This window comes from Miniopterus schreibersii (assembly GCF_964146895.1).
Source record: "Miniopterus schreibersii genome assembly, chromosome: 1".
Classification (NCBI taxonomy): domain Eukaryota; kingdom Metazoa; phylum Chordata; class Mammalia; order Chiroptera; family Miniopteridae; genus Miniopterus; species Miniopterus schreibersii.
In genome coordinates this window covers 178,100,039-178,110,710 of record NC_138101.1, presented here as the reverse complement: position 1 = coordinate 178,110,710, position 10,672 = coordinate 178,100,039, and the positions used below count along the sequence as shown (strand labels likewise).

Sequence of the window (10,672 nt, the reverse complement as noted above, 5' to 3'; positions counted from 1 at the left end):
AGCACTCTGCTCCAGGCCCCTCAGGCCTGGTGATCATAAGTTCTGGGGAATCCAGATGAGCAGCCCTGAGACAAGGTGGTGACAGGGACGAAAATGGCTGCATTCAGGAGAGGTTTAGTCTCACACTGGCCTGCCCCCTACAGTTCATATGTGCACTGAAGTGTTTATTTCTACCTGGGTAGGTTTGGTTTCTAATCATACAAATGGCAAGGACTTCCCATTGGTTTCCATCGAAACATTCGGCAGAGCATCCACTACCCAATCCAACAAAGCTAGGCTGGTAGGACTCTGTCTGGAATTATTTCACTGTTTCTACCCAGGAAGAGGGCCCCAGCTGCGTTTTATCACAGCCTTCTTGTGGGGTGGAGGCGAAGGGCAGTTCAGAGGGGCCGGGGCTGGCGCTCAGGGAAGAGAGTGCTGGCAAAAGGCAAGCATTTGGAGAAGCCCCTTGGTTTCCATTTTGAAGTCCCAAGCAGTGTCTGTCACTGGAGCCTGGGCCCTGGTCCCAGCCTGCCCCAGCAGCAGGGCCACCTGCAGGCTGCCCCCAGAACAGCCAGCCTGTTGTACAGGAGTCCCTGGGGTACTATGGGGCACGCAGGCTGAGGAGCGAGCTCTCAGGGGCAGGAGGGGGTTAGACTTGAGAGTGTTCAGTTTCACTTTTACAGAATAGAGGCCCCAACTCCTCTTGGAGGCAGGGGAGGGTGGCGCTGAAGGGCTGGACTCTGGAGTCAGAAAGGAAGGCGCTGGTGCACGTGTATGTGTGAGAAGTGGTTTTATTCCAGGTGTGTGTTTCATAAAGACAAGGTCCTCAAGGACAGCTAGTGGCACATGCTTTGGTCAAGAAGAGGAAAAGCAAAAACAGAAATAGGGCTGAATCCCACAAATGGTGGCTGACAAGTGCCTAGCCCAGCCTGACCACAGGGAAGGAGGGACCTCTCTATGGCTCTCTGAGCAGCAGTCCCTTTACATTCAAGAGAAGCCCTCACTCCCCTAAAGGTCCACGCTGCCCGCCAGGGTGGACACGCACCATAGAGATGGCAGTGGATGATCACAACAGGGGACCGGAGAAGTGTGGCCCCCAAGCTGGTGAACGCACAGGGTGCACGCTGGGGCACAGAAGCACTGCCCAGAGGATGCCGGTGAGAGCCAGGAGGTGAGAGGAAACCACTAAGAACCCTCCAGGGTGGGTGCCGTGGACCAGGGACGCTTGGCTCCTGGCCCCAAGGGCTGCATGGAAGGAGCAGGCGACAGTAGTTTAGGCACACCAGGGAGAGAGATGGGGCGTGGCAGCTCAGGTGAATGGGAGCTCCGATCCAGAGCAGAGGTTCAGACCCTTTGGAGATCAAGGGCCTCTGTAAGAAGCTGGGGGAGTCCATGGACCCTCTCCCCAGGAAAATGCATATATGCACACACATGCACTATTGGGGGGACAATTTCAGGAGATTCCTAGGCCCCCTGGAATCCATGAACTCCTAAGGGATCTCAGGTTTGCTTTGGGAAGGGTACCCCTAGGGGACCTGGTACCACCAGTCTTTTGCCCAAGATCACACTGCCTGAGCCAGTGGGGTGGGAGAAGAGGAGCACGGGGAATAACAGAAGTGGTTCCAAGACCAGGCCATGGGGCAGGGGAAGGGCCCAGTGGTTGTGAGAAGAAACAGGGACCTCTCAACACAATCAGGAGCCACCAGCCAGCCTCCCGCCCACTGCAGTGACTGACCCTCAGGGCCTCCCTCCTGTAGTGGGGAGGGGTGAGCATGAGGCTTAGCCTGGGTGACTTACTCCCTAATGACTTAGGGAATGTCGATGCTCTAGAAAGGAGGTCCTGTTCTTATGGACTGCCCCGACTGCATAATGCTGTAACAGAGGCAAAGGCTTCTGAGAAGGCAGGGGTCAAAAAATGCGAATGAGGGTGGGGCAGCTCAGTGGTGGGTGGTGGCTGCCTGTCCTTATGGGGTCCTCACAGTGGGCCCAGGCAGGGGGCATAGGGCACCAGCAGGTCAGTAAGGCCTGAGGGACAGGTCTCATCCTGACACATGGCCAAACAGAAGTGGGGTCTGTTTAATAAACTGTGTTCCAAGGATGCCCCTGAAGATGGCGCTGCAGCCTCTTGCTAAGAATGTGGGGACCAGAGCACAGGGCTGGAGGCACAGTGCCCTGGGGCTGGTGCAGCATGGAGGATGGGGTCCCTGGAAGAGACCCACTCTTTGGGTGCGGTGCTGCTTTTCCGTCCATATCCTTCTGCAGATTACACATCCTTTGCCCCCAATCCCATCCCTCCCACACCCAACCCAGCACCTGCCTGGGACAGGCCACTGAGCTTCTAACCTCCTCCTGGTTCTCCACCCACCTCACAGGCTCCCCCCTCCTCCTGGCCTCAGTCTCCCCAACCACGCTGCCTACATTCTCTTCTCATGTTCAATCCCATAAGCAGGCCCTGTGACACAGTGGGGACCCTATGTGAGCTTCTGTCCTTGCTCACCCCAGACAACAAGGGGAGGGTACCCAAGCCACTGTCTGGGCTCCCAGGAAGGAGAAGGGAGGGGACAAAGGGTGAGGGCACCTGCCCAGTCTCTGCCCAGCAGCAGTCCAGCATCCTGACTTTCTCTCCTGGGGCGAGGGCGGGGCGGGGCGGCAGCCTGGGCATCGGGCATGGCCCCCACGCCCTCCCTGTGCAAGCTTTGGAGAATGGTCTCGTGGCAGGGGTGTTTGCTGATGGTTCCGGCAGAATGTGAGGGGATGGAAACGGCCCGCTTTACACTCCCCCACCCTAACCCCCTTCCAGTCCCAAAGTCTCATGCAAAAGGTACAGGAGGCCCCGGGGCTGCCATCATGTGTGCGGCAATAGCTGCCACTGCTGGGCCGGGGCGTCAGCCTGGCACTTGCTGGTCACCAGCTGGGCGGGCTGGGCCTCCAGGCAGAGGCCGCTGACCGAATGCTGGATGAAAGAGGCTTTTCTCCTCCATCTCTGGGGGAGAAGCAGGGAAGGAGAGGAGGGAAAAAAACAGTGATTAAAAATAAGAATAATGCTCACACCACCTTCATTACACTTGTATATACATGGCCCTGCATATAGCTGGGACCCCCACCCCCATTTAAACTGTGTGTCCCCTACCCCCCTACATAGGGGCCCCCACCGCACACAAGCTTTGGCCCCTCCGGGTGCACGCCTGCTCTGTAGTTTGGCACGAAGTTACTGTAGAGATCAGAGGCGCACGGGCTGAATCTATCCCAGAGATGTGTTTTGTTTGGCCTGCTCAGTATTAATTTAAAATTTGGCTTAGTCGCCACATAAAATCTGCGTTTCCAGCTTCCCTTCAGACATGGTTCGGTTTCTCTTGTTGCATCAGCTGGTTGGGGCTGAGGAGCTGCTGTAAACGACCCGAGTCCACCTGGGCTCCCCCCCCCACTCCCCGTGGGCAGTTGGGTTTGAGTTCCTGGACCAGGTGAGCCTCTGACTCCTTCAGACAAGATTTCTTCTTGCTTCTGCTCCATGCTCCCGCCCCGGCCTGTAACTGGCAGCTGGCACCTGCTCCCTTTAGTGGGAGCTGGCCGCCATCTCCGCAGAGAGAGAGGCCAGCAGGATGGTGGGGGCACTCGAGGCTCCCAGGTCAGTGCCTTCACCTCCTGGTGCCTCCCCTTGCCCAGGCTCGACAAGGGGAAGGAGAGTTGTTTCTGAGAACATTTTGGAGGTGCCCGGATGGAGGATGAGGTGTAGTTTGGATGCTCGGTTTCTTTCCTCTTTCCCTCCCATGCATTCCTCTCCCCTCTTCCTATATCCACCTTGTCCTAAGAAGTGGGGAGTGCTTGTGACCAGGTGGTGGGGCCCAGCAGGCTCTGAGGGGGAGGGGCCAGGTTCTTTCCAGAGCAGCTAGGAGAAGGCAAGTGAGCTGTACACAGCTTCGGGCCCAGGGCTGCAGGGGGGCACGGGGTGGGCAGAGAAGGGAACCAACTTGGGATGTGCACACGGGGTAGAAGGTGGGGGCTTCAGAGCCTGGATTCCCCTTAGGAATGCAGGACTATGAGGCTTAGAGCTGAGAACTAGCCTTTCTGGCCCATGTGGCCCCAGCAAAGAGGGGTCCCTGGCCTAAAGGTCAGGGATAGTGGGTGGGACAGCATCCTGTTGCCTGGGTTCTTCTAGTGTTTAATCTCCTGGAAAGGGGTGGCCACACTCTCCCCAGCTGGGTGTTGCTGGACCATGTCCCTCTTTCATCTCTGCGGCCAATATGATCAGCACATTTCCTGGCACGAGTAGGCACCCAGTGCAGTTTTGTTTTATGAAGAAAGAATGCATGGATAAATGAACGAATGACCCAATCATTAGGAGGCGCTCCCCAAATCATAGGAGTCTCATTTCCTACCAGTGCCATGAGGCATAGTCTCGGGGCCTCCCTGACTCCCCTTGGCCACTTAGTTCTGGGCCTGACCAGAGAAACAGAGTCCCCTCACAGTACTCCCCCATCTCCACAGTGTCAGTTCTTGCAAGGCAGGCAGGGGAGGGAGCCCCTTATTTTATAGTGACATACTGTGGCGGTTGTCAGAGGCTAGGGACAGTGTTGACAAGACAAGGAGTGCCTGCCCTCATTCAGCTCACTGGCTGGCAGGACATACATTTAACACATATTTACTCATGAAGAACTTCCTCATGAGTAAAATCATAGACTTGACCTAGATAATGCCTTAGGCCTGCACGGGTCCTCATTCTGGAGGGTTTATTTGAGTCTATATGTCTCAGCCTGGGGCTCTACTGCGACCCCCACGGTGTGTCCCTCTGGAGATGCTGGCCATCCTGAGCCCAGAGGCAAGGAGGCTTACCTGTCTGCCTTCTCTGGGGTTGCACGCCTGTAGTACGACCGGGGACCCAGGGGAGGTGGAGGTGGAGGTGGAGGTGGAGGTGGCGGTCAGGCACTTCCCCTGCTGCTGGATGAGATGGTCACTGAACAGCCACGCCTGCAAGACAGGGCCAGGAAGGCTGAGTCAGAAAGTACAGCGATGAATGGACAGATGGGAAGTGAGGTGATACAACAAATACACTGTTTTGGTAGAATTTTCTACTAATAGGGGTGAATATGCAGGTATTCACTGTAAAGTTCTTTCAACTTTTCTATATGTTTGAAATTTTTCATAATAAAATATTGGGGGAGCTTGGCTGGAGCAATGGAGAAAGCCAAGGGATGCTGGGGATGGGGGAGAAGGACAGGGCATGGGACCAGGGCAGCCAGGAAGCTTGTCCATGACAGGGGTTCCATGACCTGCTCTGATTTTGACGTGGGTGCACTGACACTCATATTTTGCACACATATATGGGACACACATACAGGGGTCCTAGATGCCCTGCTGCCCGTCATATAAGCTGACCACAGTTGCATCCCAGGAGGGAACTGGGCCCTGTTTGGGCAGCATTTCTCCCTCTGTAAGGGTAGAGTGGATGGTGCATAGAAGGCAATGGTGTCACAGGCTGGAAAGGAGATGGGAATGTGGCAGGAGCAGACCCAAGGAGCAGAGTGGGAGGGGACAGCCGGCAGGGTCCCTGGGAAAGTGGGTCTGTGGAGGGTGCAGACAGAGAGAGGGTGAGATTGAGCAGAGGAGCGCCCCTCACCCCACTTGGTCCTAAGCAGCTTACCTGTGGTGCTGGGGGGTTCTTGGCAGAGCCTCTGCAGATCCCCACTCCCAGCAGGAAGTTACCAGCAGTGTCCTGGCCCTGGGATTCTAAGCAGTTAACCCCCTGCTTAATGATGCCAGGGAGCGCTTCCTTCACTGGGACCCTGGGAGAAAAGGCAGGGGTCAGGCTTGTATTTTGCCCTCCTCCAGTTTACCCACGCTTACCCAGTGGGCAGCCCCAGTCAGCTCCTGGAGCACCACAGTCCCAGGGGGAAGGACACTAGGGGACAGACCTAACTAGCAAAGAGGGAAGAAGGCGGAAAAGGGAGCAGGGGTTCCTCGGGGAAGACAGGCCTGGGCCCCACTAGGTTCTGAGCAGCTAGGAGCCCCAGGGACTGCCCTGGAGGCTTGGTCTGAGAGGATCCTGGGGGCATCGAGCTGAGGCCAGAAACCTAGGATTTCCTAGTCCAGGAAGAGGAAAGCCTGGGGAAAGGCTGGGGCCTGAATATGGGCTCGATAAGCAACTTCAAAACGACAGGGAAGGGCTCACTTTAAAGAGGCAAATTTAAAATACACAAATATGAAAATGTGTTCAATCTCACTAACGATGAAAGAAATACATATTAGAGTTAGCGCAGTTTGTTTACCGTATACAGTATGTATATATTGTGTATATATTTATTTACATATAAAATATATTTTATATATAATAATATGTATTTACATGGATACATGTAAATATATATATTTAATATCAATACCCAGTGTTGACACTAGCTGTGGGATTGGATCTTCTCATACCCTACTGGAGAAAGCATAAATTAGCTTAACTTTTCTGGAAGGCAATGTGACACTATTATTATGTGTCAAAGGCCTTAAAAATGTGCAAACCTTTGACCTCACCATCCCACTTCAGGGAACTTAATATCCTACAGCAATAATCATAGATATGTGCAAAGATTTAGTTTAAAAGATATTCATCTAAGAGTGGTTGATTATACAAAAACATTGGAAACCCCTAGATATCCAACAATAAGGGTCAAAGTAAACTGTGAATCATCTGCAAGATGGAAAATCCTTTAGCCACTAAAAATGACTGTGAAAGAATATCTGGTAATGTGGGAAAGTGTTTAGAACATATTGCTAAGTAAAACTGGCATTTCAAAATACCACGTTATTAAAACATTTTATATGAACAGTAAAAAATATGAGTACACACACACACATACACACTGATATAAGACACAGTATCTTACCCTGTGGGCAATAAACCTAAGAAGGCTGCCAGCCCCAGGAGATGCAGGACTGTATACTTGGGCTTAGGAGGTTATACATGATCTCAGACTGTGGGCCCACTGGGGTGATGGGAAATCAGGAGGGCTGAGAGTCTGGCCATATGCTTAACCTTATCTGCCTCCTGTCACCTCTGTTAGGAAGAAAACTTGGGCGGGGGGAGGGGGGGCATCAGAACACATCTGGCATTCTTCAATGTAGGCATCCTATAGGATCTCGGCCAACCCAGGTCTTCCTTCCTCAGAGCTGGTTGGAAGCCCCGAGAACCCCAGGACCAACCTCGAGGTTCTTCAGAACCTCGGGGAGTTTCTCTCCCACACCGCTGGCAGTGGTGTGGGCCAACTATTAGGATCCCCTGCTTGGAATAAAGTTGGTGTCATTTGGGCCAACTGATCTCCTTTGTAAACCCCTGACCCGTCTCCCTGAGAACTGAGGCAGCTCACGAACGAGTGGACTGGGGAGGAGTAATCTGGGTCTGAATGAGGTGTGCGGTTTCTACCTTAACAGCAATAAATCAGTTTTTAACTTTCACACAGTGACAGAACAAACAGAAGTTGAGTTACGCTTCTCATTTAACATAGCTGGTTTCATCCACTGGCCTGCCTTGGGGTCGATCCAACCAGGTTTCTGACAGTTATAAACTACTTCTTCCTCTTGGTCCTTGGGGGATGACATGGGCACTCTGCATGGGGACTGGGGTGAGGAGCGGAAGGGCACATTCGGCCCCCCTCTCCCCACCTCCCCAGGCTCCCAAGTTCCCACCTGAGGCCTGGAGTCCATGGCTCCATCTGAATGTTTCTGACAGAATGCTAAGAAATGACTTTTCCCCTCAGAAACGACACATCTGAATGAAACCATCCCCTCAAAAGTGGTCACTTGAGGAAGTGGCTTATTATACTTTTACAAATTAATGTCCTTCCCTTCACAACTGTCATCCAGGGAGCGTGGCAGAGTCCAGGCCGCCACCTTTCTTCTGAGGATGCTGCTGTTGCTCAAATGGTTTTGGAGTTCCTTGGAAATTGCTCCCAGTGTCAGTTTATTTTTGTGACTTGTTTCAGTCTTGTCACACTGTATTTGGGACCCAGGATTTATATTATCTAGGTTAATCTAGTTTATTCACTGATCTTGGCTATGATGTAACTATGGCTGTTTTCCAAAAATCAAATCTGCCCTTCAAAGATGTGCAAGCTCGGAGGGGTGGTGTTCTGGAAAGCCACCCAGCATCTTCGGGAGAAAGCTGGCACAGTGGGAGGAACTCTCTCCCCCAGGTGACAGCTATAGAAGGGAGAACACTAATTTCAAAGTTATTACTGAGGCTTATTGACTATGCAATTAACTCAATCAAAAGTATTTATCGGGAGCCTGTTTTGGGACAGACACACTTCTAGGGGCTAGGGATAAAGCAGTGAACAGAACAGATGAACACCTCTGCCCTTCTGGAGCTTACAGTCACTGTGGCAGGCGACCACAGAACTAGCTGGCCAGATGGATGTTAGATGATAAGGGTGGCAGAGGAAGACAAAGCCGGAATGCTGGGGGCAGGGTTGCAAATCCAGAGTGTTCAGGGAGGTCTACTGGCTAAGGGGACATTTGAGCAAGACCTGAAGAAGGTGAGGAAATGAGCCATGTGGATGTAGCCAAAACACTCAAAAGGATTTTGAAGTAAGAAAGAAAAAATCCTCTCTACCCACCCTGGCCATTAGGCTGGTCACCCACAGTGCTGTTTGGCGCTCACACACTCACTTGCACTGTGGCTCTAGTGCTCTCGCCATCTGCAGGTTGCTTCCACATTTGCTAGAGCAAACATTTCCCCTCGCTTTTCCAGTCTCTTTTTTTCTTCTTTTTCTTTCCCAGTCTTTACCATTATAATATTAATGGGCACATAACACTTGTTTAGATGGATGCATCATGATTCATGCAACTCAGCCCCCATTGTTGGTTGTTTCTTGATTTTCCCCCAGCAGCAGAGAAGCCTACAGTGAACGTCTACTTGTCAACAGCTGTTTGTTTCAGTTGCTTCATTTTCTTAGAATAAACTCCCAGAAGGGAGAGAACAGAGTCAAAGGGCATGACGATTTCTGTGGCCTTTGCTACATAACGCAGTGCTGTTTCCTAGAGACAATGTCCATTTCCAGCTCGCAGACCCAGTGTGCTAAAAATTTGGTTCTTACCACAGGTCATTTTTAACTCTTGGTAACGTCCTCCCAGTTTCCCCTGAGCCTTCACATGAAGATAAACACAGACAGCTAGAAAGACCCAGACAGTGGGGGATGGGAAATCCTGGGGTAGAAGGGTCCCCCAAGCTGCTGGCCCCCACCTAGGCCAGCTGCACAGGCTGAAGGCTGCACTCACGTGAGCTCTGGGTAGACGTTGTCCAAGTACCAGCGGAAGGACTTGCAGTTCATCTTCTTCCTCTGCTCGATCCTCGAGGCCACGCTAAAAGAGAAGGCCAGGTTCAGGCTTTGGCCAGTGGGCATGGGAGGAAGCCCCAGGGAGGTTGGGCAGGGGCCCCTCCCTAGCGGGCCAGGACCAGGAGTCTGGGTCCCAGCCTGCCCTCCAGCCTCAGCCACTTGCCTGAAGTCATCCTCTGACTCCTGACTTCACCCCAGGTCTCCTGGCCATTCCTGACTTCTCTCCTCAAATTCCTGCTCACTTTTCAAGATCAGCCTAGCCCGCAGGGGGCTACACTTGACTCTCCTCACTCCTGGAGCCCTCAGCTAGCATAACACACACTCTCAGTTAGCACAGGCCCCTATTTCCACAGAGAGCAGAGTCTTACTGAACTCCAGTTTTCCCTGTGTGCACTGCAGAAAGGGTCTAACAACAAGAGGAACAGGCTTTGAAGACTTTTCAGGAATTCTAGCCTATCAGACTGTCTGATGTGCTGGTGGGCATGCAGTTCGGCCTCCTCACCTTCCTGAGTTAAACAACCATAATAACCACTGACAGATGCCCCTCACCACCTCCCGGAGCTTCAGTTTCTTCTCCAGTGAACTAAAGACATAACCACTGACCTCAGGAGGTTTTGGTGAGATTCAAATAAATTAAAGGACATAAGTGCCTAGCACAAGGTATGTCCTCAGTAAATGTTAGCTCCCCACTAAAAGAAATAGTCAGTGACAAAACTCTATTTTTTTAAAGGGATAGATATAAGTAAATAGAGGGAGGAAGATTCATTGATGATCACTAATAATGTTTTCAAACTTTTCTGACCATGACCTTAAATAAATAAGACATAAATACATCTTACATCGTGATCGAGTTTACCCGTGTACACATTTATGTAGACACACATAACTGAAATAAGTTTCACAAAATAGTGCTACCCTTCACTGCAACCGACTGTTATTTTTCTATTCTGTTCTGTACTAATCCATAGTGTTTAATCTATAGTGTACTAATCATTTTCTTAAAATGCTATTCGCAACCCACTAAATTGACTTCATAACCAATCTGCATGTTGAAAATGCCTAACTAGACTGTAGTCATAACAGTCAGAGACAGGAAAATAGGCTAACGGCTCCCAGTCAGATTTGGAACAACAGGGGGTGGACCCTAAGTGTTTTCTGCAGATGGTTCGTCCCTAAGTACTCCTACAGATGTCCCTTTTCCTGCAGGCAGCTTGTGGACAGAAACTCTTCAAAAACAGCCCTCTCCGGTTATTTCCCCGCATGGGGTTGCATCCCCTTCAAGGACCAGTGTCTTGTCCCTGCGCCGCACACAGAGCAGGGGGCTCAGTGACTAAGGAGACCGTGGGGGCTCACAAGCTGTATTCGGGTTA

The 10,672-nt window shown here is 51.8% G+C and overlaps 1 protein-coding gene across 1 annotated transcript in view; it reads right to left on the bottom strand.

Annotated features, from left to right (window-relative positions):
• Positions 1–755: 755 nt before the first annotated feature.
• Positions 756–10,672, bottom strand: part of GALNT16 (polypeptide N-acetylgalactosaminyltransferase 16) — a 74,251-nt gene continuing 64,334 nt past the window's right edge. Inside the window, exons 12-15 of the mRNA XM_081129566.1 lie at positions 9,244–9,327; positions 5,621–5,762; positions 4,813–4,947; positions 756–2,965 (exon numbers count right to left, since the gene is read on the bottom strand). Of these exons, the coding sequence (XP_080985692.1) occupies positions 2,828–2,965; positions 4,813–4,947; positions 5,621–5,762; positions 9,244–9,327 (499 nt within the window). The 3' untranslated portion in view covers positions 756–2,827. The remainder of the gene's footprint in view (positions 2,966–4,812; positions 4,948–5,620; positions 5,763–9,243; positions 9,328–10,672) is intronic.